General features: G+C 34.2%; 1 protein-coding gene across 1 annotated transcript in view; it reads left to right on the top strand.

Moving 5' to 3' along the window:
* The window catches only part of DPYD (dihydropyrimidine dehydrogenase), an 891,530-nt gene that overhangs the window by 293,317 nt on the left and 570,239 nt on the right, over positions 1-27,974 (top strand). The window contains exon 11 of the mRNA XM_040471061.1: positions 442-529. Coding sequence (XP_040326995.1) covers positions 442-529 — 88 coding nt within the window. The remainder of the gene's footprint in view (positions 1-441; positions 530-27,974) is intronic.

The raw sequence follows: 27,974 nt of genomic DNA, 5'->3' as shown, positions 1-27,974 counted from the left end.
TTTAGTCCTTTTTTTTAAAAAAATTGTTTTTTCAACGTTTATTTATTTTTGGGACAGAGCGAGACAGAGCATGAACGGGGGAGGGGCAGAGAGAGAGAGGGAGACACGGAATCGGAAACAGGCTCCAGGCTCTGAGCCATCAGCCCAGAGCCCGACGCGGGGCTCGAACTCACGGACCGCGAGATCGTGACCTGGCTGAAGTCGGACGCTTAACCGACTACGCCACCCAGGCGCCCCTGCATTTAGTCCTTTTAAGTAAGACATGTTAGTGTTCTATTTGTATACTGTTTTGTACATGTAAGCCTATATACTAAAAGACAAAAATATGTCTACATGTATATGAAATTTTATATATCGATTTTCTGTTCCTTTTGATGTTAAAGTTAAGGTTTTAATTAATCAAATGCCAAAACATCATTACTGAAATATTGTTTCTTATAGATAATTTGTGGCAAAAGCCTGTCAGTGGATGAAATGACTCTTAGTACTTTGAAAGAAGAAGGGTACAAAGCTGCTTTCATTGGAATAGGTGAGTAGTTTGCTTTTAAATATTTTTCTTTGTAATTTAAAAAAAAAATCCTGACAATGTTCAGAATAACTGCCTGCAGACATTTCCATGATAGAAGTTATATCTGTTCAGAGAGCAGACAGGAATGAGTGGCTGAAGAAAGTTTTCTATGTATAACTAACTGTGTTGTCTCACCTTTATTATGGATAGACTTTGGCAAGACCATTTTTAAATTTCCTGTTTCTCTCCCTATGTCATCATCATCAGTGAACATCTCTAAGACACAAAATATCTTTCAGTCATGCCATGGAAGCTTAGAATTTGGGCTAAAAGGTGTCTAGATGCTGTGGCTTTCTTAAGATAAAATAAATCGGCTAAATAGATAATAAAGGACAGAATTGGCTCAGGTTTTGTTTGTTCTATTCATTTTTTTTTTTTTGAAAATTTCCTAAAGAATTTTCATATTTAGCTGAAAGTTTAAACATGTTTAATGATACATCTGGAAGTCACATACCTGCTAAGGTATTTCATGTGTATCATGGTTGTATATTTTGTCTACATATTCCATGGAGATTGTTTTCTAACATTTTTTTCCATCCACTTATTATTTTACTGAGAGACCAGAGAGAACAAAGAGTTGATTTAACTTAGTCTTTGTCTCATAAACTGTGTTCATTCTCTCATATGATCATACTGGGGACAGTTACAGCATACAAACTGAGTAACTCCATATTCCTGTCTTTCAGTTTGTCTTTCCTGCAGTTCCCAGTCCTTAAATGTGAATAGCTAAGAAATAAATCTATATGAGATGAAAACTTTTCCTCCTCTTTAAGTGATCACACATTGGATTACTTTTGTTTTGGAGCTGTCCTTATTCATAGTGTTTCTGGAGTGAAATTATCAGGAATGCTTCTTAGCCTACTACATTTTTCTTATCAGGATGCCATGTATTCTCTTACTAGGTAATTGCCACCAAGTCTAAGACCATCTCTGTCACTTCCTTTATTTAGATGAAAACCTATGGAGAGGAAAATAAATTTTTGCCATCATTTCTAGCTTCTAAGTGTCTTGAACCTCCTTCCTTTCAGAAACTTGAGTTCAACTGTCATCGCTATTTCTCTATATTATCTTCATAAGTACAATAATCACTGTGTGGATCAAGAACAGGAAGGAGAAGATGTGTGATATTTTCATAGGTTTCCTTTTGAGAGGCACTAAACCAACTTTGGTTTTACTCTCAACATTACATTTGTATGTTAAATTAACATACAAGAAATAACATAAATAAATAAGTCAAGCGTTTATGAAGTACACTCTAATACCAACAATTTGGATCAGCAAGTTGTTACTTTCAACAAGTACAGGTTCAAAAATGCTTGGTGAATAATAAATGGAAAATTTAGTAAGGCAAAAGGTATGAAATATTGGTGATGTTTTCAAATAGTTATTTGAAATTCACCATTGCAGCTTCCTACAGCAGGTGTGCATAAAAGATGGGTTTCCCATTAATGGAGTAGTATATGCTATTGCAGTTTTGTGTATCTCTACAAATGTTGTCTACAAAGAATCTGTATTGGAGAGATGGGCCAAATAAATAACTAATACATTGAAATATCTCCAAATTAATTGCATAATAAGCAAATTATAACAAAACTTTGGAATAATTAAATGGTTTATCACTCTGAGTAGTTTAGCCAGAGCAGTATCTTCCATCTGTTAGAATCAACAATGTTTTTTAGTTTTTTTAAGTTTCATTCCATTAAATCCCCTTACATATGTTACTTGATAATGCCACATCCGTTCACAATACTCCATTTCACTCCGCACCGAGGTGTGAATACTGCATTTAAAATGTGGAGTCCTTTCATATTTATGTTGCTGTGCATTTTCATGCTGGGAAGTGAATCTTTTGACATTTTGGTGTAGTGATGTGTAGAATGCAGTTATGTTCTATTTCAGTATTTTATACGAAATATATACAAGGAAGTTTCATCTTGTCAAAAAAAAAAAAGCTTCTGTCTATAGAAGACAAGTAGCGTTACCTCCAGGAGTTGTTTATTTGACACTTTTGATTGCCAAGTTGGGAATTTATGACCTTTCTATTACCATATAACTGCCTGTTACTTGGACAGCCTCACATCCTTACATGCTTTTGTTCATTAACCATGCTTCTATATTGTGATTAAACTTCATTCACTTACTTTACCTTTTCCCACTCAGTTTGGAGAAGTCAATTTTGGAATAGGACTCCTATATTATTTAGAATATAGGTTTGGCCACTTTAAGAAGGGAAAATGAGACTTAAACTAGGTACATGTTTATCCTCCCTCATCTAACAGTGTGAACCATCCTCAACACTTGACTTCCATCTTTCATCAGTTGGTATACACTCTGCCCACATTCCTGCTAACAAAAATGGAAAGTAAGGAAGGGAACTCCTTTCCTTTGAAGTTTATGACCCAGCAATTGCACATAGCACTTTTGTTTTTACTTCGTTGTCCACAACCTGGTCACATAAACATACTTAACAGCAGGGGCGCCTGGGTGGCTCAGTCAGTTAAGCGTCCAACTTTGGCTCAGGTCATGATTTCACGGTTCATGGGTTCGAGCCCTGCATTGGGCTCTGTGCTGACAGCTCAGAGCCTGGAGCCTGCTTTGGATTCTGTGTCTCCCTGTCTCTCTGCTCCTCCCCCACTCATGCACTGTGTCTCTCTCAAAAATTAAAAAAAAAAACATTAAAAAAAAATTTTTAACAGACTTAACAGCAGAGGACGCTGGGAAATATAGCCTCTAGCTGGGCGGACATAAGCCCCCATTAAATTTCTATTACTACAGACAAGGGGGGTGATAAATATATGGAGGGAAAAGAAATAATGGTCTCTCAGCCATAGGTGTGCATCATCATTGTATTTGACACATGGATACCTTACTGAGAGAGATTAGTAAAGCAGTGAATAGCAAAGCATTCACTCTTTGAACTTACTGCTTACATATTGGTTACATAGGTCATTAATGAAAATGGAGTATATTCTCTTTCTGTAGTTGGGAATACTATTTATAGATCTTCTATATTTATAAATACTATCCATTCTATATTAGTTTGTCTAAAAGAAAAAAAAAGTCTTACTTTGTATTAAATATGACTCATCAGGACAGCTTAGTAAATCCAATGCATTAACAAAAGTATATTCTCATGTTTCCTGATTTTTAACAATACGTATGATATTGCTGTTGAAAAGTTGCTCACTTTTAGGTTTTTCCCTAACTAATGTTAACAGAGTCCATTAAAGAAAACATCACAGTGAATGTACATTATTGTGACACATATCTTTTTACCCATGGCAGATTTAGTTTCTTCTAAGTGAAATAAAGATAAGTGATTTAAAGCTCTGTGCCTTTATCCAACTGTATTGAATTATTTTGGGACAATTGGGATTTTTTTTAAAAGACTCTAAAATTTTGCTATTTTTTTTTAAATAAAAGCACTTGCAGAGTGTGTTACTATCAATGTTCAGAAAGAGTTAGAACATCCACTATGCAAGTGTTTTTCAAAGTATTAGTGATTCTCTTTGGTTGGTATTAAAATCAATATAATGGATTACAGCCATCATTTTTTTTTTTTTATTTTACAAAATTGAACACAAAAGAATAGAAAATATCAAAGCGTGTTGCTCATGGTTAGGGTAAATGTTATTTTGTGAAAAATATTTTCAGTTTTGTGTGTATTTGTTTTTGGTTTGCATACTTGCACATGCACCCTGCATATTATTAAAAAAAATGTATTTTGGGGGCATCTGGGTGGCTCGGTTGGTTAAGTGTCCAACTTCAGCTCAGGTCATGGTCTCATGGTTCGTGAGTTCAAGCCCTGCATGTCGAGCCTGCTTCAGATTCTGTATTTTTAAAATGTGGCTTAATAGTCATTATTTGAAATCCACTGTTGTATGTTGTAAAGACCCTGAAATACTTATCCTATAGCATGACCAGCACCTATCAATAAATAACTGATGAGTGAATTAAATAAATATTTAATGACTGCAATGTTCTAGGCACTGTGCTAAGGAATTAAAAATGCAAAGAGGGGTGCCTGGGTGGCTTAGTCAGTTGAGTGTCCAACTTTGGCTCAGGTCATGATCTGGCATTCGTGAGTTCCAGCCCCGTGTGGGGCTCTGTGCTGACAGCTCAGAGCCTGCAGCCTGCTTCAGATTCTGTGTCTCCGTCTCTGTTTCTCTGTCCCTTACCCACTCGTGCTCTTGCTATCTCTCTCAAAAATAAATATTAAAAAAGTACATAAATAAAAACAAAATCATATTCTGCTTTTAGCTTGATTTTAATTTCAATCAGGAAAGTTATGAGATTAAAAAACAATAGTATCATATAATTTGAGGAGTGAGATGTGGTCAGAGTGGGTTGGACATGAGCATAATTTTTTATTATTGTTGTTTTTAAGTTCTTTGGCTGATTATATTCTAGAGTCAGGTTTAAAAACAACTGTTTTAGAAGACTGAAGAGTTGAACCTTTATCCTTTGCTTCAGAAGAGCCCATTTGCTTTCCCTTTTGCAGTAATTTTCCTGTGGTAGTCTCACAAAACATAGCAGTGGTAAAAAAAAGATTAAACAAACATGTAAGGGAAAGAACATCCAATAAGGCACCCTCAAATAAATGGGTAAACTTTGTATATTCTTCTGATGAGAGTTTTCTTTTTTCCTGAATTTTTGTTTTAAATACTTTGGAGAGAGAAGGGATTGCAGAGGAAATAGCAGTAAAATCCATTATTGCAGTCATAATAGACACAAAGGGAGCAGGAACTGCAGGAAGATATTATAGAGATAAATAGTCACTGTCTCACCACCAGATGCTTAATTTGTGTCTACCTCAAAGATTTCTCTTGAATTCATTTCTTGCTATACCATTCCCCGCCATTAACTATACTGGACCACTGCTGTAGCCTTCAAACCAGTTTCCCCGGGCATCATGATCTCTACAACAGAAGTAGTGATCTTTCTAAAATTAGATCTCATGATGCAGTTTCCTCATTAAACACTCTCTCCTTTGCCATAGCTCCCTATATCCTTCAGGATAGAGGAAAAACTCCTTAAAATAAGACTTTCAAGGCTCTTTATGATTTGGTCAACAGTTTACGTCTCCAGTCACTTTGTTTCTTAAATTGTGTGTTTCGGCCATTTTGAACTGTTTCGGTTTTACCTCATCTAATTTTTTTTTTTTTTTCTCCTCAGTATTTGGAGAATATATGGTATTGGCTGGACCTACAACTGTCATTATTTTCACATTTAAGTCGTTAACCTACATGTCTTTTTTTCCACTTCATGTAGTAGTTTTCTAACGATCCACTTCCTACCTTCACTCTTTAGTCTGGATAAATGAAGCTGCTTCCTTACCCCAATCCCACACCATTGGGTTCTTGTTCCCTTTCCGGATGTACAGACTAGACTTTGTACTTTACTCTAGCACTTACTTCCTGTATTATAACTGATTAGGTGCATGTTTGTTTCAGCTACCGGGAGTCAAATTCTTGCAGTCTGTATATTCTGTCTGCCTTGCTGCAGTGCCTAGAAAAGTGCCTGGTGCAAAGTACGAACTCTGTAACAACTCTATGGATTTTTAGTGCAACTGTTTTAATTATTTGCCAAAATAAACTGATAGGATATTGAAACACGTTGGCAATTTAGTGGGTATTATAGCATTGACCAAACCTAGGGGATATTAGATTAAAATTGGTATTATACCATAAATGAAATAAGTAGGATTAGTGATATTGATGGTACTGATATTGGTAGTAGCAGTAATAGCTAAAATATTCCATGTTCAATTCTTTTTTTTCCCCTTCAATTTTTAATAGAGTCTATACCATAACTTTTACAATGCCCCTTGAGGTAGTTATTATTAACTTTATTTTATGGATAAGAAAATAAAGATTAAAAAAGATTAAAGAAAACTAGTAAGTACAACTGAACAGCGGAAAGTGGATTTTATAGAGAAGGTAGGAAAAATGTAACAAATGCAAACATCCATTTTTCAAAACTGTTAAGAGACACAGTGGCTGAAAGCCAACAAGTTATCTGATGACACCTGCCTACATTGAATTGTCCAATTTAAGGATCTTGAACATGTGACCTTATACTCTGGAAGAATTATTTCATGCACTTAGCCTCACTGTACTTTTCTCACTATTATCACCCATTGACTTTTTTTTTCCCAGTTACCATAAGAAAATATTTTTTTAAATATGATTCTCAAATATTTTAACAGCTGAAGAAAAGATAATTACAATTAAGAAAGTCTATTGAGAAATTGTGGTATTAAATTTGTTAACAAATTTAATACAATGTGGCCTTTAGTTAAATCTCTTGTGCCTTCTTAGAGCCAGAGTTCTTCTTTGTAAAAGCTATTCTTAATTAGCTTCTTAATCAGGAGTTTCTAAATTGTACATAATTATGTATACTTTCTATTTATTTAGCAGAAAATGGAATAAGGTTTTTAGACCACCCTCTTATGTCCACAGATAAAAACTGAAGTTGTTTAGGAATTGTGCACAGTTATGAGTAGATTACTTTAAAACAATAAACCTGACTTAATTTTAAGTAAAAAAAAAAAAAGTGTTACGAATATTTTGACAATCCACTTTTTAAAAAATTTGTAATATTGTCTAATCTAGTGTCACTTGTAAGTACTTGGGTATAATTGTGAGATGGCTCCCCAGAATTCAGAAATGAGAGAGATACAATTCCAGCTGAGAGTTCATTAAATCATCATTTAATGAGTTCAAGCAAAGCCCCCAGAAGGAGATAAAATAGATGTAGGGCAATTATTCTTTGATCATATTAACATATCTATATAGAAAGTGCATCTTAATCTGCAGAAGCAGGTGATAGGGACTGGTCAATTTTACAAGTATAGAAAGAAAGGAAAAAAAATAATCTGAGAAAATATTGGTGGTATCTCTTTAAAGACACGTGAATAAATGGGCCTGGAGTTCTTTGAGCCCCTATCATGAAGATATACAGATAGGTTTATTTTCTTTAAAATGTCCTTGTTCTGATTCCAAGTTCAGTAAGCTAGCCCTAATTCCTGAATAGTTTGATTGTATTAGGAGACAGTGCTGATCATGTCAGTAAGAGTAACCCTGGTCCCTATGATGGCTATCCTTGTTGCCCCACTCTGCTTCTCTTAGTAATATGGTGCTCTAATATGAAGCACTCTCCACCTCAGGTAACACTTCTTAAAAACAAGGTGTGAATGTCCGTTACTTTTAGTTGTTGTCGCTGCATTCAGAATAAGTCAAGTTCCTTTGTATGACTTTCAACAGGCTACAACAGCTGTCCAAATCTACCCCTTCAGCCTTGAAGCTACCACTTCATAGATCTGTCTTAGCCATCCCTCAAAAGTAACCTGAACTCTTCCATCATTATGTCTTGGCTTATAGTCTTGCCTTTACTAAGAAAATGTTTTAGTCTGTCTCCATGTGGTAAAGTCAGTACTTACAGTATTCATCTGAAATGCCACTTCTTACATAAGACATTCATACTCATCCTGCTGAAATAAATGTCTATTCTGTGTTCATACATAGCAAAATGTTTTATATGTCATTTATGGAACTAAATATAGTTTTCCTTTTATTATTTTTGGTTGTATGCATGTATCTATTCCCTTGCCCCCCACACAAACACACTATATTAAAAACCTATGAGAGTAGGGATTAGTTTTTTAAATTATTGTATTTTACAGGTTAGCACATTTTGTAACATGAATATAGTATAACATCAATAACATTTTTTGTTGTAAAATCATTAGAAGAATAAAAAGAAAAGAGAAACAAAGGAATAAATGAAAAACAATGTAATAACTTCTTGAGAAGAAGTTTGAAACTATATGATCATTTAGCTTCTTTTAAATTTGTGGATCTTTCCACGCATCTTCTTATAGCTTTGTCTTTTTTTTTTTTTTTTTACAAAATGCAAAGACATTTTGTGGTTTTGATTATTTAATCAAAGGCAATGAATTAAATTCTAAATGTTACAGTTCATGATATTCTACATTTATACTTTATGTGAAGTAATTTTTTTAGTTTTTTAAATGTTTATTTATTTTTGAGAGGGAGAGACAGAGCATAAGCTGGGGAGGGGCGGAGAGATTGGGGAGACACAGAATCCGAAGCAGGCTCCAGGCTCTGGGCTGTCAGCATAGATCCCAATGCATAGCTCAAACTTGTAGACCTCGAGATCATGACCTGAGCCAAAGTCAGACACTTAACCGACTGAGCCATCCAGATGCCCCTACATGAAGTATTAACACTGCTGTGTTAAATATTAGGTATTGCCTTTGAGCATTTTGGTAAAGGTAATGTTATTTGCTTGAAGGTGTTTAATAAGCATTTTATGATGAAGATGGTGATATAAGAAAATCCTTTTTTTTTTTCTGCTGGTAGAATTTCTGGAATATTGTAGTTTCTCCATAAAAATCAATTGTATTGTTGATTTAATGAATTAAAATAAACCTATTTCTCCCATATTACAGCAAAAAAGGAAATAATTCATTTAGCAAGAAGTTTATTTCAAAATATTCTATATGCCATGTTTTTTATTAAACATTTTTACTAGTATAAATTACATTTTAAAATATTGAACACTTTATCTTCTCTAGATTTCTTTTTATGGAGACATGGAGGAATTATTATTATATTTCTATATATGTATTTCATGGAATGAAAATATATTTCACTTACACTAGTTACTTAAAGAAGGAGAAAAAAAACCATGTTTTGTCAATTTCATTGTTCCAACACTATTGTTTTAAGTAGTTCCAATAACTTAATTAACACTTCGAAAGTAACTGAAAAAGGGTTGGGAAATTATTGGACTAACCCAAATGTTTTCTTTCAACTGCTGCTTATGGCTCCTGGTTACCTTTTTTTTTGTGACTAAAAATTATTAGTTGCACTTGGAAGGGGATATTATTGAACATACACTATGGACATCATGATGGTTTTTTGAAAAATGGTGTAATCATCCTGTAGATCTGGGTTGTCCTCTGGAAGTAAATGTTTATGTTGGAGAATAAACTTAGGATAATTAACCAGAAATCACTGAGGTAGTGGGTATTGCCATAGAAGAATTAAGGAACATCACAGTATACAACCTCTTTCCCCTACCCCCAAATTCAAGAAATTGAATCTGGAATTCATGACATTAAATACGTATGTACGATGCATCAGTGGTTTCTAATTAGAGCTAGGAGACATACTACTAGATAGCTTTATTCACACTACACACTGCACAGACCCGCTTATCTTACACTTTTGCAAATCACTGTATGCAAAACTTGGTAAAATAAGGGCCCCCATTACACACAAGGAATGAGGGATTAATAAGATAGGCATGAGAAATGATATGGAAATAGTGGAAGTTGATGCAAATTAGAAGAAATTAGGTATATTTCTACATATGCTTCAGATTTCTTTCTAGAAATAATCTTTCCAAAGAATAGGAGGGAGAAACTGTGCAGGTTAATTTTTGTGTCTTATTTATCACTTATTTTGCATTTATACACATTAGGCTATACCATCTTTGGTTAAGCAGTATTAGATCATATGGAATAATATTATTTTCACTGACATGTAAATAACACCTTCTTTGACATGAAATACTTAAAAGCAGTATGTTCTAAAGCAAGATAGTTGCTTTTAAGAGGAGACTTCATTAAGACATAGTATTTTAAGTGTAAATCAGTTTCAGAAGAAATTCAGTTGGAATTTATATCACATCAGTTTTTCTCGGGACCCTGCCTTTGAATTGTTTAAGGGACAGCTAGTGAATTCATGTTGTTCTAAATTCCCCAAGGCTCTATTGTATGACACAAATTTACTTAAATGAATAAATAGAAATCAGTGGGATAGAACCTAGTTTGGTTACATTACTCTTTCTCAATTTCTTAAACTTGTATTTCTTGGTAATATTATTTAAGTTATATAAGAAATTAATATATGGGAAGAACACTACTGTAATGATGATTAATTTACATTATTAACTCAAATAACATAACCCTTTAAAAGTAAATTATTAATTATATTTACTGTGGACATTTAAGAAAAAATATTTTAAACAAAATTTTGATTTATTTCCTTACCTCCAAATACGTAAGAAATCTTGATGTGTGTTATCATCTTCTGATTAACCATGCAGTGCTACCTGGTGTGCAGATGGAAAGAATATTACACATCAGAGGCTGTGTTCACACCCACCCCCCATACACAAATTTATATAGCAGTAAGTTAACAGATGTTCACTTTGCTTGTGTTACGGAGATAAATTGTGCATACAGCTCTTAATTCATAAATTAAATTTGGAGAAGATATTGGTACCTCAGTTAATCAGTCAAAGATTATGTGAATACATCCAGTTTAGTGGAAGAAAGACATATTTAACTGAAAAATTGCTTCCTTGGGTCTTTAAGTTCTTATTTTGTGTTTCTACTCTTTACTTTTGTATGTACACAGTATTTTGTTTGTTGAGGTTTAATATCTACATTTCACTGATAGATTAATCAGTGCTAGAATAGCATCATTTAAAACTGACTGCTATTTCACGTCTCTGTGGTTGTTTCCTTCTTACTGGGATAAAATAGCCTTTCTTTTGTCTTTTATGAAGACCATACTGTATTTAGGTGCTTTTCTACTATTCTTATCCTTTTAATCTTATGATCGGCTGATCATAGTTTAAACTATGTTGTTATATTCTACCATATGTGTATCTGTGTGCTAGGAATACTAGTTTGCAAAATAAATTTAAAAGGTTGTTATTTATTTAGAAAAATAATAAAATACTTTAATGCAAATAATTGCATACAAAATTTTGATTTTGTATCTTATTTTGATACAAAATAAGAATTTTTTATATATGAAATAATACATATAGTGGATTAATTTCTTAGAGAATTGGCTAAGTTCTTTGAATAAATTAGTTCTCACAAAGTAATTTTGGATTGATATTGCTGATACCTCCATTTCACATATGTATAAACTGTGGTAAGAGATGTTAAGTAATTTTCTCAGTATTACAACCTGGATTCAAACTGAAGTCCATTTGAAACCAAAGTCATATTCTTAACCAATCCTCTAAGTTGGTGTCATTGGTAAATAATGATTTTTTTTAAATTTATAAATTTCCCTTTTAAATTCATTTTTTAAAATCATGGTAAATACACAAAGCATAAAATTTACCATCTTAACCATTTTTTAACTGTATAGTTCATTGGTGTTAAGTACATTCAAATTTTTGTCCTACCATCACCATTATTCATATACAGAGCTGTTTCATCTTGCAAAACTGGAACTCTGTACCCTTAAACAAGTCCCCCTTTTCTCCAAAGTTCAGCCCCTGCAACCACTATTCTACTTTCTGTCTGCGAATTTGTCTACTCTAAGTATCTCATATAAATGGAATCATACAGTATTTTTTTTCTTATGCTGGCTTATTTCATTTAACATAATGTCCTCAAGGGTCACATGTGTGGTAGTATGTGTAAGAATTTCCTTTATTTTTAAGGCTGAATAATTTCCTATGGTATGTATATACCACATTTTGTTTTATCTTTTCATCTATTAGTGGACACTTGGGTTGCTTCCCACTGTTTGCTACTGTAAATAATGCTGCTATAAACATAGGCATACAAATATTTCTTTAAGTCTGTGTTTTTTTTTGTTTTTTGGGGGTTTGTTTGTTTGTCTGTTTTCTGTATATACCTGAGAGTGGAATTGGTGGTTTATATACTAATTCTAATTTCAATTTTTTGAGGAACCACCATACTGTTTCTATATCGGCTGCACCATTTTATATTCCCACCAACAGTACAAAGGTTTCAATTTCCTTACTTCCTTGTCAACACATGGATTTTCCGGTGGTGGTGGTGGTGGTGGTGTTTTCTTTCTTTTTTTATAATAGCTATTCTAATGTGTATGAGGTGTTATATAATGATTTGTAATACTTTTATTTGCATCCTGCCTATTACAAAGAGAACCTTGCACTGGTAATATAGAGATAATAAATTTTAAGAAAATTAATCAATAGTGTAGATTAACAAATGAGAAACTCTCAGTAAAAATAAATCAGATTTATCTTTTATGAGATTATGAGGGACTTACTTGGAGTATATGCCAAAGGATATGGAGAGAAGGCGATGTTCAGCAAGGAGCAAATTGTATAGGGGACTATTAAGAGACAGAACTTAAATATCTCCTTTTTGAGATTCTAACTAGTAAAATAAAAGAATTAAATGAAGAGTTGGCAGAATTTTTCGATAAATAAATAGGTGGTAAATATTTTAGGTTTTGTGGGCCATCTGGTCTGTGCTACAACTACTCACCTCTCTGCTTTTGTAGGGCAAAGCATCCATAGACTAGATTATGTGTAAATAAATGAGCATTGTTGTGTGCTAATAAAACTGTATCATAAGTGGGGGGCCAGATTTGCCAAGTAGACAGTAGACTGAGAAATTATTTAAGAGCATTAACTGCTTTATATTTTTTTTATAGTTTTGAGACAAGAAAAACCTTTAAGTGGAAATCCATGTGCAATATAAATCAAGTTAATTTTTGTCTAATATGACATAACTTGAGAGTATGGACCTGTTTATAAAATCCTTTAAGAACATATAGGACCTGTCTTTGAAGCAAAAGATAAATCCATAACTGATTATTTTATATTACCATTTTAAAATAGCTAGATTTAGCTGGGTCCCCACATTTTAGTGTTCACTGAAACACCTGACATCCTCTCATCTTAGTTACTATTTTAGCAAATAGCTTATCTATAATGTGTATTCAAGAATATTTTTCTTACCGGGGGGAGATAAGATGGCACAGTAGTAGAGGGACCCTATGCTTGCCTCATCCCTTTAACACATCGAGATAATTATCAAATCATTCTGATAACCCAAGAAGTTGATCTGAGGACTTAGAGAACAAACTGCACACCTAGCGGAAGAAAAGAGGCCACATCATGAAAGGTAAGAGGTATGGAGTTTTGATTTTGGGGAGAAAAAAATCACAGGTGCTACAGAGGGGGAGGGAGCCCTTATCAGAGAGAGTATGAGCGATCAATACCAAGGGATTGCACAAGAAAAATACTTCCCTGAAACCATTGACTGGAAAAAGGAGAGGGGCTGATTACTGTGAGTTTTTACCAGCAGTGGAGTTCAAAGACTGAGATTTTAGAAGACCGCACATGGCACGTGTGGAGCCTGGCAGACATAGCTGTGCTCCTGTGGAGAAGGAGGGCAGAGGACTGGGAGCAGAGAGCATGGTCTGAGGATTCCCTGGGTTGCACTGAGAGAGACAGTTCCCCTTCTTGGAGTACATTTGGAAGATGTGGCACTGCCTTTCAGGGGACAAAAGAACCAACGGGTGCCATTATGCTGCCCCATTCATTAGCATAGGGACAGAGACACCTAGTGAGGGCACCTAACCTGGACACCGACTTTTTGCTGAGCTTTACTATAAACTTTAAGCCCCTGTGCATTTGTGCAACTGTTCTTCTAGGACAAACCTGCACCAGCCACAGCACAGTGAGACCCTCCCCTAGAGGATCAGTGTGGGTCCAAAACATGCCAGGTCCCTAAAATTTGGAGTTTTAAAACTCAACCTATATGCTTGAGATAAAGCACAGGAGCACTGTGCCTTGGGGTGGGCAGACAGCCCAGACACAGGGTGAAGGCAGGTGAAGCCTGGAACACACAAGAGAGATTGTTCCTCATTTAAGAGGGCTTCCTGGACAGTGGCATGCACGAACTCCCCCCTCCAAGGATGAGAGAGTGGGCTGATGCCATTTTTTTAATCCCTCTCCCACTAGCACAGATGGACTTCAGTGAACAGCACAGCACCCACAGTGGAGGATTGAGCCCTTGACATCAAACCCTGCTCTTCTGTGCTCTGGAGGGGCTCTTTTATGAGAGAAAGTGTGTCTGGGAGCCAGATCAGCAGTGGGCCCTTCACCCAGAAGACAAGCACAAACCCCCTGATCAAGTGCACTGACCATAGCGTGCTACAAAGCTTCAGGTATAGTGGAAATTGGATCTGGCTTCTTTTAACAAGCAGAGAAAAGCACATCTAGTTAAAACTCGCTATACACTGGACAAGGGCCAAACAGTCCCCATTGCAGGCAAGGAGAAACTCTGCAGAAGACTGACCTAAGGGAAAGAGCAGCCAAAACACAACATCAGTGCACACAGCATACACCAGAAACACTTCCTAAAGCTCCAGGCCCTGGACAGTATATGATTTCTTATTAATAAGTCCATTATTATCAGGAGCAGGAAACATAACAGGCTTTCCTAACACATAGACTAAGAGACCTAGACAAAATGTCAAGATGGAGGAATTAATCCCAAAAGAAAGAATAAGAAAAGGTTATGGCCAGGGATCTAATTGAAACAGGCAGTGTTCCCGATCCAGAATTTAAAATAATCATAAGGATACTAGTTGGGCTAGAGAAAAGCATAGAAGACACCAGGGAGTCCCTTACCACAGAGGTAAAAGATCTAAAAACTAGTCAGGCTGAAATAAAAAATGTTATAACTGAGATGCAAAATTGAGTGAATGTAATGACCACAAGGATGGAAGAGGCAGAGGAATGAAAAAGTGATATATAAGATAAAATTATGGAAGATAATGAACTGTAAAAAAAGAGGGAAAGAAAAATAGTGGATCATGAATATAGATTGGGGAACTCAGTGACTCCATAAAGCATAATAACATTCAAACATAGTCCCAGAAGAAGAGAGGAAAAGGAGGCAGAAAGATTGAGCATATTATAGTTGAAAACTTCCCTAAACTGGGGAAAGACACAGACATCCAAATCCAAGAGATACAGAGAACTGCCATCAAAATCAACAAAAGTAGGCCAACACCAAGACATATCATAGTAAAATTTGCAAATACGTAGATAAGGAAAAAAACTCCTAAAAGTAGCAAGGGAAAAGATATCCCTAACTTACCAGGGAAGACACATAAGGTTAGCAGAAGACCTCTCCACAGAAACTTAGCAGACCAGAAGTAAGTGGCATGGTATATTCAGTGTGCCGAATGGGAAAAATATGTAGCCAAGAATACTTTATCCAGCAAGGCTGTCATTCTGAATAGAAAGGGAGATAAACAGTTTCCAGACAAGTAACAACTAAAGGAGATTGTGAACACTAACTAGCTCTGCAAGAAATATTAAAGGAGACTCTTTGAGTGGGAAAGAAAGACCAAAAGCAACAAAGTCTATAAAGGGACAGGGAACATCTCTAGAAACAATGACTTTACAGGTAATACAATGGCACTAAATTCATATCTAAAAATAATCACTCTGAATACGATTCAGAAATAGACTAAATGTTCCAATCAAAATACATAGAGTATCAGAGTGGATGAAAAAAACAAGACCCATTTATATGCTGCCTATGAGAGATCATTTCAGACTTAAAAACACCTTCAGATTGAAAATTAGGGGATGGAGAACTATTTATCATACTAATGTACATGAAAGGAAAGCTGGAGTAGCAATACTTAATATCAGACAAACTAGATTTTAAACCAGACTGTAACAAGAGATGAAAAAGGGCTATATCATAATAAAGGGATCCACTGGAAAAGAAGATCTAACCATTATATTTATGCCTCCAACTTGGAAACACCCAAATGCATAAGTCAATTAATAAAAACATAAAGAATCATTGATAATAATATAATAGTAGGGGACATTAACACCTCACTTACATCAATGGACAGATTATCTAAACAGAAAATCCAGAAGGAAACAATGGCTCTGAATGATACACTGGCTAGTCAGAACATTTCATTCTAAAGAAGCAGAAGACACATTCTTTTCAAGTGCACATGGAACACTCTCCAGAATAGATTACATACTGGGTCACAAATCAGGCCTCAACAAATACAAAATGATTGTGCATACTATGCACATTTTCTGACCACAATGCTATAAAAATTGAAGTCAACCATAAGAAAAAATTTGGAAAGACCACAAATACGTACAGGTTGAACAACATGCTACTAAAGAATATATGATTTAACTAGGAAATCAAAGAAGAAATAAGAATATACATGGAAAAAAATGAAAATGAAAACGCAATGGTCTAAAACCTTTGGGATGGAGCAAAAGCAGTCATACGAAGGAAGTATACAGCAATACAGGTCTACCCCAAGAAGCAAGAAAAAGCTCAAATATAACCTAACCTTACACCTAAAGGAACTAGACAAGGAACAACAAATGGAGCCTAAAGCCAGCAGAAGGAAGTAATAAAGATTAGAGCAGAAATAAATGACAGAAACAAACAAAAAACAAAAAATCAGAACAGGTCAATGAAAGCAGGAGCTGGCTCTTTGAAAGAGTTAGTAAAATTGATAACCCCCAGCCAGACTTATAAAGAGAGAGACAGAGAGAGACAGAGACAGAGAGACAGAGAGAGAAAGGACCCAAATAAGTAAAATCACAAACGAGAGGAGAGGTCACAACCAACACGAAAGAAATGCAAACAATTTTGACAGAATATTATGAAAAAGTATATGCCAGCAAACTGGGCAAGCTTGAAAAAATGGATAAATTCCAAGAAGCACAAAAACTACCAAAACTGAAACAAGAAATAGAAAATTTGAACAGACCCATAATCAGCAAAGAAATTGAATCAATAATCAAAAATCTCCAAAAGTAAGTCCAGGGCCAGATGGTTTCCCAGGGGAATTCTACCAGGCATTTAAAGAAGAGTTAATACCTATTCTTCTCAAACTGTTCCAAAGAATAGAAATGGAAGGAAAACTTCCAAACTCATTCTAAAAAGGAGAGTTAGAGGGTCTTCTGGGTGGCTCAGTTGTTAAGCATCTAACTTCGGCTCAGGTCATGATCTCATGGTTCTTGAGTTCGAGTCCCACATTGGGTGAGCTGGAGCCCTGCTACAGGTGAGTTTAATCCCTGCTTCAGGTGAGCTTGAGCCCCACTTTGGATGAGCTGTGCCCCATTCAGAGTGAGCCCTGCTTCTTTTTCTCTCTGCCCCTTCTGGGATATTCTCTCTATCTCTGTCTCTCTCTCTCTCTGCCCCTCACTCACTTGTACCCTTTCTCTCTCCCCCCCCCAAAAAAAGTAAATAAATAAAATAAATTTAAAGAAAATAAAGGAAAGTTAGAGATCAATATTTTTGATGAACATGGATGCAAAAATTCTCAACAAAATACTGGCAAATTGTCCAAAGAATTCCTCACCATGATCAAGCGGGATTTTATCTGGGCTGCAAATTAATCAACATGATATACCACATTAGTAAAAGAAATGATAAAAACCATGTAATCTTCTCATTAGATGCAGAAAAAGCGTTTGACAAAGTACAGCATCCACTCTTCATAAAAACCCTCAACAGAGTAGATTAGAGGCAACATACTTCAACATCATAAATGCCATACACAAAGTAACTACAGCTAATACATTCAATGGGGAAAAATTGAGAGGTTTTCCTCCATGGTCTGGAACAAGGCAAGGATGTCCATTCTCACCACTGTTACATAACATAGTACTGGAAGTCCTAGCCTCAGCAGTTGGACAACAAAAAGAAGTAAAAGGCATCCAAATCAGTAAGGAAAAGGTCCAACTGTCACTATTCACAGGTGATATGATAGTCTATGTAGAAAACCTGAAAGACTCCACCAAAAAATTGCTAGAACTGATACATGAATTCAGTAAAGTCACAAGATACAAAATCAATGTACTGAAATCTGTTGCATTTCTATACACCAATAATGAAGTAGCAGAAAGAGAAATCAAGGAATTGATCCCATTTATAATTCCACCAAAAGCATAAGATACGTAGGAATAAACCTAACCAAAGAGGTAAAAATCGGTACTCTGAAAACTATAAACCCTGATGAAATAAATTGAAGAGGACACAAAGAAATGGAAAAAACATTCCATTCTCATGGATTGCAAGAACAAATAGTGTTAAATGTTTATAATACCCAAAGCAATCTGCACATTTAATGCAATCCGTATCAAAATACCACCAGCATTTTTCACAGAGCTGGAACAAACAATCCCAAAATTTGTATGGGATAATAAAAGATCCCAAACAGCCAAACCAATCTTGAAAAAGAAAAGCAAGTCTGGACACATCACAATTCTGGACTTGAAGCTATATTACAAACTTGTATTTTCAAGGCAATATGGTACTGGCACAAAAACAGACCCATAGATGAATGGAACATAATACAAAGCCCAGAAATGGACCCACAACTATGTGGTCAACTAGTGTTTCACAAAACAGGAAAGAATATCGAATGGAAAACAACAGTCTCTAACAAATGATGTTGGAAAAACTGGACAGCAACATGCAGAAGAATGAAACTGCACCACTTTCTTACTCCATACACAAAATAAATTCAAAGTGGATAAAATACCTAAATCTGAGACAGGAAATCATCAAAGTCCCGGAAGAGAACACAGGCAGCAACCTCTTTAACCTTGGCTATAGCAACTTCTTCCTAGACACATCTCTGGAGGCAAGGAAACAAAGCTGAAATGAACTATTGGGACTTCATCAAGATAAAAAGCTTCTGCACATTTAAGGAAGCAATCAACAAAACTAAAAGGCAGCCTGTGTATGGGAGAAGATATTTGCAAATGGCATATCTGATAAAGGGGTAGTATCTAAAATCTATAAAGAACTTATCAAACTCAACACCCTCAAAAGAAATAATCCAGTTAAGAAATGGGCTAAGACATGAATAGACATTCCAAAGAAGACATCTAGATGAGTAACAGACACATGAAAAGATGCTCAATATCACTCATCATCAGGGAAATACAAATCAAAACTACAATGAGATTCTACCTCACACTTATTAGAGTGGCTAAAATTAACAACACATGAAACAACAGAGGTTGGCAAGGATGTGGAGAAAGGGGAACCCTCTTACCCTGTCTGTGGGAATGCAAACAGGTACAGCCACTCTGGAAATCAGTATGAAATTTCCTCAAAAAGTTAAAAATAGCACTACTCTATGGCCCAGAAATTGTGCTACTAGGTATTTACTCAAAGGATACAAAAATACTGATTTGAAGGGATAAATGCACCCCAATGTTTATAGCAGGATTATCAACAATAGCCAAATTATGGAAAGAGCCCAAATGTCCATCAACAGATGAATGGATAAAAGAGATGTGGTATATGTATACAATGGAATATTACTCGACCATCAAAATTAATGAAATCTTGCCATTTGCAAGGACTTGGATGGAGCTAGAGTGTATTAATTATGCTAAGAGAAATAAGTAGTCAGTGAAAGACAAATACCCTATGATTTCACTCATGTGGAATTTAAGAAATAAAACAGATGAACATATGGAAAGGGGGACAAGAAGAGAGGGAGGCAAACCATAAAAAACGATTAACTATAGAGAACAGAGTTGCTGGAGTGGAAGTGGGTGTGGGATGGGCTAAATGGGGGATGTGTATTAATGAAGGCACTTGTGATGAGTACTGGGTATTATATGTAAGTGATGAATCACTAAATTCTACTTCTGAAACTAATATTACACTATATGTTAACTAACTAGAATTGAAATAAAACTTTAAACAAAATAAAATAATAAAAAAATAAAATATTCTTTCATTAATAAAAAAATATTTTTCTTCCTGATGTCATGCCGATATTAATTTTTCAAAACATTACCAGCATAGGTAAACCTGCTATTTTTGTTTAGTTCTTGGGTGTAGTGTTTTCTCCTTTTAAAATAAAATATTTATTTATTTACTTTAGTAAATAAGTACATACTTAATTTCACAATCAAAGAAAAAACAAAAGCACATCCACAGATTAAAATTGTAGAAGAAATTAAGTGAGAACTGAAATTAGATTTCTGTGAAGTGATTGACAATTCCAAAGGTGTCATCTTAAAAATTGTGATGAAGGTTTAGTTTTGTGGCTTCTTGTTAAGTTTTGACATATTAAGAAAAATGGAAACATACATAATAAAAATCTTCTTTGCTTCTAGGCTAGTCTTCATCTATAAAATATTTGCAACTTTCATTGTTGCTTTATTGTTCTCTCTCTCAAGTCTTTATTATAAATTCTAACAAGTAGCACCCACCAGTTTAGCCAAGAAGAATCAAAGTCCTTCAGACCATAGTTCCTCTTATTTCTGGTGCTTAGGGAAATAAATTGGGCATTATTTTGGACTATATCTGTTATTTGTATGCAAGCATATCCATTATTTCAATGTAAAAGATAAATGTTCCTTATGTAGCAAAGTTTATTAAAGACCAGTGAAAAAGTTCATTATGGAGAAAATTCATTACTGACAAATGAATTAGATATATTCAACTAAATATTGGGAAAAAATCTGAATAGTGTTTAGAATTTTTGATATTCTGAATTTTAGAGGTAGTGAGTGAGATCAGGTAGAAATGCAATGTTCTGTGCCAAGTGGTGGGGCAAAACTAAATTGAACTAAAGCAGTATCTGTTTGACTACTATAAAAATATATAGAATTTAGGACTGATTAGTTCAATTTTTGTTATTTCTGACTTAAACGGGATTCAAGCTTGCCTTTATGCTACTTTGAAAAACGCAAAAAAAAAAAAGTAAAAATAAAAATCAGAAAGCTAACCAAGATTAATAAGGAAAAATAATATTTTCATTTTGGGGGGAAGTTGTAATTAGTTATATTAATTACAGTTGACCCCTCAGCAACATGCAGGTTAGGGGTGCTTCCCTTTGTGCTGTCAAAAATCCAAGTATAACTTTTGACTCCCCTGAAACTTAACTACTAATAGCCTACTGTTGACCAGAAGCCTTACCCATAACAAAAACAGTGGTTTAATACATATTATATATATATATGTATATATATATATATATTATATTCTTACAATACAGTAAACTAGAAAAAAGAAAATTTTATTAAAGAAAACCATAAGGAAAAGAAAATGTATTTATAACACTGTACTGTATTTATTGGATAAAATCCATGTACAAGTGACCCATGCAGTTCAAGCCCATGTTGTTCATGGGTCAACTGTACCAAAATAAGAACATTTTACATACATAAACCAAAGTTATTTTGTAAAGAATACCACTCTGTCACAATCATATAAATTTTTGGAATTGTTTGTGTGTATGTATATTTTCTTCTGCTACTGTCTATAGACATGTTTGGTTAATAGAGTACTCCAGGGAAAGTTAAATCATTTTTAATGTCTTTTTTCCCCTTCTAATGCATTTTTTGGTAGCTATTAACCAGAATTTCTGGTGAGAATATTCTGGACTATAATATGGGATCATATGGGGACTAGAGAAGAGTGATTAAATCTCTAACCATTGGTCCAACAGTGAGGTTTCCTACTAGACCAGTACATATTGTAACAGGTTTGGCCCTAAAATAATCTTATAGTCCTCTAAAACAGTTTTTCCATTAAATTTACCATGTTCTTTTTTCCCTTATATTTGTGTATTTGTGTGGGAGTGTGTACACATATTATACTTACGCATACATATATGTGTTATAAAACCATCCCTCTTGGTTCTTGGAGTTTGAGGGGGGGTTGTTTTGTTTTAATTCTCACCTTCCAGCCTTTTGCAACTTACAGTCATCTTTCTGAGAAGTGGAAGCTTGAGGGAGATAAAGTGAGGAAAGAGTAAAATTTGTAAAGGCAACATAATCTTACAGTTATTTTTGTTCCATGGTCTTTTTTTTTTTTTTTTTTGGTAGAAAGTCAGAAACCTCATTGTATTTTTTAAAGTTTTCTAAATGCCAAGACCTCTCAGAACAATACACAAAATGAGGTAGAGGTTTAAAAAAAAATGCCCCAATATCTTATTAAAAAAATAGTTTTCAATAGTTTATCACTCATAGCTACATATTTTTTTGCTTAATTGTGCCCACATAACCTTATATGATTTTTGAAAAATCTAATATTTGTAAGTTATATTTAGAATTCAACTCCAGCATCACTGACAAAATGTCAACAGACATATGCTTAAGGTACTAACAGTAAATGACCTTCATTCTCATAATTTTTTACAATGCTAAGGCTTTTACTTTCATTATTGTTTATATACTCAACTCACTCAGTAAATATCAAGTTCCTGGTAGGTGATTAATATGTACCTGCTATCAAGAAGCTTACAATTTTGAGGGAAAATAGACATACAAACATTTCCTAATTGTCCCCTGGGTAAACTCTTTCTTTCTCACAGTATGTAACACAGTGGGATAGCATCTAAACATTGTATTCACTTACTTATATGCCCTCTCTTTACTGATCCTAGACTCTCAGCCTTTGTAGGAAAAATTCAAATCCGAGGACATATAGGGGGCAGAAGATGAAGAGTACACTCAGATATAGGGAATATTGTATGTGATAGATCCATAGTGTCGTGGAAGCTTTCACTGCCATAGATGCGTGCTAGTAAGTAGGACCAAACAGATATAACAGAGACACATTCTTCAGATACTGCCTGGTATACACAAGAATTTAGTTGAGTTAGTGTGTTTCCTTTTTACTGTGGAGGATGTAGGATTTTGGCATGAGAGTTCAGAGATTGGTTTGGTGGCACAAAGGAAATGCATTGGGGTAGGACAAGACCAGTTCTTGGGAGATTTTATGGGTGGGAATTGGACTAGTTCAGAAAAAGAAAACTGAGGATCTGAAATAGGGCTGAGAACTGAGAACAGAAAACCAATATAGGGAAATACAATAAGTAGGTCTTAGCACCTGATTAGATATGGTTGGTGAAGATTAGAAGTAAGAAGTAGCAAGGCAGGGTTGAGAATTTAAGGAATAGCTGCAAGGCAAGGATGTCTTCAGCATTCCTTTTGACCAATTGGATAGATGGCAATGACAGTTTGCCAATAGAATGATTATGAATTCTGATCTTACCTCATTTATTTAGGATTTTTTTGTGTTACCATAGTACATATTAGTACCATAGTACCTATGAGTTAGATAACTTTGTGTTCAGAGAGATCTTTTGTAGTAACACAGAAAAAGTAAAGTTAGCCCATATGAGGGACTGAACTTCTTTAATTGTTTAGCGCAGTGTTTTAATATCAACTGTTCATGTGCAGTCAATATTCTTGAATACCATTGAATCTAGTTATTACTTACTAAGGAGTGGAATTGGAAATACTAGGTATTTGTGTTAAGTAAATTTGGAAAACTAAATAAGCACACGAAAATAAACCTTTTAAAGGAAAATTTAGCATAATGTATATTTAGAAGGGATAATTTGCAGAAGAAAATGTTTTACTTTAAAAAATATTATATTGGGGCCCTTAAAAAGGCAAATTTCCTTAATAAAAATTAACATGACATATAGTTTATAAAATTGATTGTTTTTTTTCATGGAGATATGGATATCATATAAAGTGAGATATAAATTTATTCCTTTTCCTCAGTAACCAATGAAATTCTTCTGCAAGAAAAAAAATAATAATAATCAACTTTGTCACAATTTCTTTCTTTTTAATTTTGTTTCTTCCATAGAGTATTGTTGCTAGCTTTCTAAATGTATATTTTATCACCTTAGTTTATGACAACACGTTTAGAAATTCTCTTAATTTTACAACTATTAAATACATAGTTCTCGAAAAGTAACTTTTTGCCACCATCAGAGTTAAATATTTTATTCCCCTGTCATCTGGAAAGAAAATATGTGTTATGCATTAGGGAAATATAAAAATCAGTCCTTACAGATTCTATAAGTTTCCATAGTGCAGAATAACTGAATATATAGTCTGTACTAACTATGTAGGTTGATTGGCACAGAAAATAAAAAGGGGAATGGTGGAAAATTTTAAGCAAGTATTTGATTTTAGAGTTTGTGTTTCTCGTCTTAACAAATGAATTTATAATAGTGAGTTGTATTACATTCTCCTTAATACTTATTACTACATATAAAATGTATGTTAGATCAAATAAACAGATATTTTTAAACATTGGCAATTGTTATACTGAATTCTCCACCCCCAACATTGTAACTTTATAGAATTCTGGTAACAATATGTAATATTATTAACCAATGGCATTCATTAAATGTGCTCAATTTTTAAAATTATGCTGATTTTATTTCTACTAAAAAATAATTTTCTAAAAATGCTCAAACTTGCTATTATGGCCACCTTCCTTTCAGCTGAAAAGTGATACATACTTTTGTTGTTGAATTGGCTTTTGTGGAGAGTTCCCTTTTATTTACAATGGGATACTAAAGGAATCTGGGATCTGGTGGGAATTCTTACTGTGTTCTGATCATTCTGCCCATCAGTGTAGATGAGTGGCATGACACTGAACAGTTAAACACAGGTTTATCATCATAGATGTGAGCTTTCCGTACATGGTTACAGTGGAAATAACTAAAATCCTGAGCCAACCATTCAGGAGATTGTAAATGTCTATTAATCAGGCTAGTGAATGTTTCATGATTACTTTGCAAGGATTATTTTAAAATGCAGCTTTATTTCAGGGTCTTGAATTTAATTTGTGGGAGGTACCTTTGTTGAGCCTTTTGAAAGAGCATTAGAAGCTCTATCAGTACCTTGATAAACTTGAGAAAAGTAAGAAGATACAATTATTCTAGCAAGCACACTTGGTGTTTCTAAGAGTTTTTCTCAACTAATGCAAATAAATCACACTTGCTTCAACATTTGTTACATTGCAAATGTCAAATTTGGCATTAGCCATCAATGTCTGAGAGTTTTGCCAACATTTTTTGAATGCCTACTATGTGTTAGGGGCTTTGCACACCTGACCTCACTGAATCTCATTCAAACCACACAATCCCAGGAAATTGGTATTAATTACATCCATTTTAATGCTGGAGAAGATATACCTAGAGTAGGTAAATTGCTTGCCGAAAGCTAGCAAAGTTCTCAAGAGATCTAAACCTTGTGATTTTTCATCATTCCACAGCACCTAATACAATAATCACGGAAAATAAAGGGTGGTATAATGGCTTAAGGGATGAGGAGAGGTGGGAAAGTTGTTGGTTTTATAGAGAACTATGAATACATTTTATGGCAAGGCATAAAAGTAAATGGAAAATAACAGTTTTAAATGATATTTAAGGGGAGAAATGGGAAATGCAAGAAGAAACTAGAAAAGAAGAACAGAGGCAGTTGTATTAGTTTTTGAAAGTTATTAAGATACTTTTTTCCTCATTGATAGAGAAACAATATGGTGAAGATGGAAAGAATTCGTAGGTGGAACATGTCAGCCAAGTGAGTTCACTTTGCTTTTCAGGGAAGAGGCCAGAGAGAGAGATAAAGGGAGAACAGTAACTCCTCTCCAGGAATACACACAACAGCAAATGTTAAATAGGAAGAAGAAACTGCATAGCAAAGTGAAGAATATAGAGAGTGAACATTAAATTGTTATTTAACTAATTTTACATTTATAGTAGGTCTTAATACCAGTTTTTTTTTATGGGGTGGAAGGAATAAAATAAAGCATTTTATTATAATGGAGGGAAGAAGGGATGATACTTTTATTGGATGTTATATTTTTTATTAATAATTAAGATAAAAGAAATAGTTCTTGAACTTCTTACAATGAAATTAGTGATTATTTATTTAATGGGTATTCTAGGAGACCTACAAAATTATTTTCCTTTTAAGGATATAAAAATAAAACCAATACACAAGGTTGGTATGAGCCAGGTTGTCCAGCTACAACTTATACTCAGGTTGTAATTAATTACTTTGAAAAGCAGTTAATTTTATTAGGTAATTAAATAACCCTATTAGTAGATTATCATGACAAAAGTATTATTTGCAAAAATACAGGATCAGTAGTATTTTCACAAATTATTAGTCCTTAGCAACCACTCATGTTTTGCTTAAGTATAGTGATGGGATCAGCCACCATGCCATTAAAGAATATTACTATTTGGAAAAATGTAGGGCATTTTATAAGTTGAAGATTGAAGATAAATTCATCTTTAAGCATGTTATGCTATGTTACCAGAGCTTTGTACCCTGGGCATATGTGGAAACCGGATGAGCATTTGTAATACAATATTCATGTATGGTGACATGAAAATGGAAGAAATGAAGGTAAGCAAGGAGAAGGACATAAGAGAGCAAAATAAACACATATCAAATTCAATAAAGGACAATCTAATTTGGCATTCATATACTATACTTCACTATACATATACTTCACTTTTAAGTATTCTAGGTCAACTACATAGCATTATATGATTGAAAAAAATAGCAAGTTGAGAAATCTTATTTCCTGATTTAAAGAATGAGGTAATTTATTTTAAGGTAAGCCTTTAGGCCAAGACTTTTGTTAAAGGAGAAATGTGAATTCTGATTTCTGCCAGACTTAATTAGCCATATGTTAAAGAACAATAGTTTACTATATACATAGTGTGGAAAATACTTCTCATTATGGATTTATCTTTTTAAACTATAACTATTAAGAGCAATATATAAAACCAAAGAATTTCCATCACTGAATATGTGGAGCAGATACCACCCACATACCCATGCACAAACTCTATTTTGTAATATAAAAATGATCATTGGACTCTTTCTCCCAAATTTCTGGAGTACAAATTTATAAGCAGCCAGTTTGGACATATATAATTATATCAAAATTATGTTTATTGTATAAACATTTACTATGATCTGTACTAGGAATAAAAGCCTTTTAGGGGCGCCTGGGTGGCTCAGTTGGTTGAGCGTCCGACTTCAGCTCAGGTCACGATCTTGCGGTCCGTGAGTTCGAGCCCCGCATCGGGCTCTGGGCTGATGGCTCAGAGCCTGGAGCCTGCTTCCGATTCTGTGTCTCCCTCTCTCTCTGCCCCTCCCCCGTTCATGCTCTGTCTCTCTCTGTCTCAAAAATAAACATTAAAAAATTTTTTTAAATAAATTAAAAAAAAATAAAAGCCTTCTAGATCTTTAAAATTCCCAGTGATCTTTAGAATTTCCAGTCTATCCACCATGTGAGTTTAAAATTATAGAGGCAGTAAAGCTTAGGAATAGGGAGTTCCAGGTTATATAGACCTGAATTTAATCCCAACTCTGTCCCTTAGCACATCTGTGCCCTTCAGTAAGTAATTTAAACTTTCACTGTTTAGGTTTCCTTATCTTTTAAGTAGAGATGATACTCAAAAGTATCATGGGGGTCACTGTGATGATTAAGTTAATATAGCACACTTCTTGGTGCCAGGGGCTTGGTGGTTGTTAGTATAATTATCATTAAAATTATGGATTTCCCTTAGAAGAAATCCTTGTGATTACTAAGTAGGTTAAAGAAAATCCTTTTAGAGAAGAAAACAAAACAAAAAAATTAAAATTTGAGAAATAAATTGTACTTCATCAAAATTAAATACTTCTGATGTTTAAATGAAATGACAAGTCATAGACTGGGTGGGAAATATATACATATATATATATATATATATACATA

This window comes from Herpailurus yagouaroundi, unplaced genomic scaffold (assembly GCF_014898765.1).
Source record: "Herpailurus yagouaroundi ecotype Mexico unplaced genomic scaffold, PumYag 77, whole genome shotgun sequence".
Classification (NCBI taxonomy): Eukaryota; Metazoa; Chordata; class Mammalia; order Carnivora; family Felidae; genus Herpailurus; species Herpailurus yagouaroundi.
Note: the sequence above shows the minus strand (reverse complement) of the source record. Positions and strands in the feature narration are given on the sequence as shown.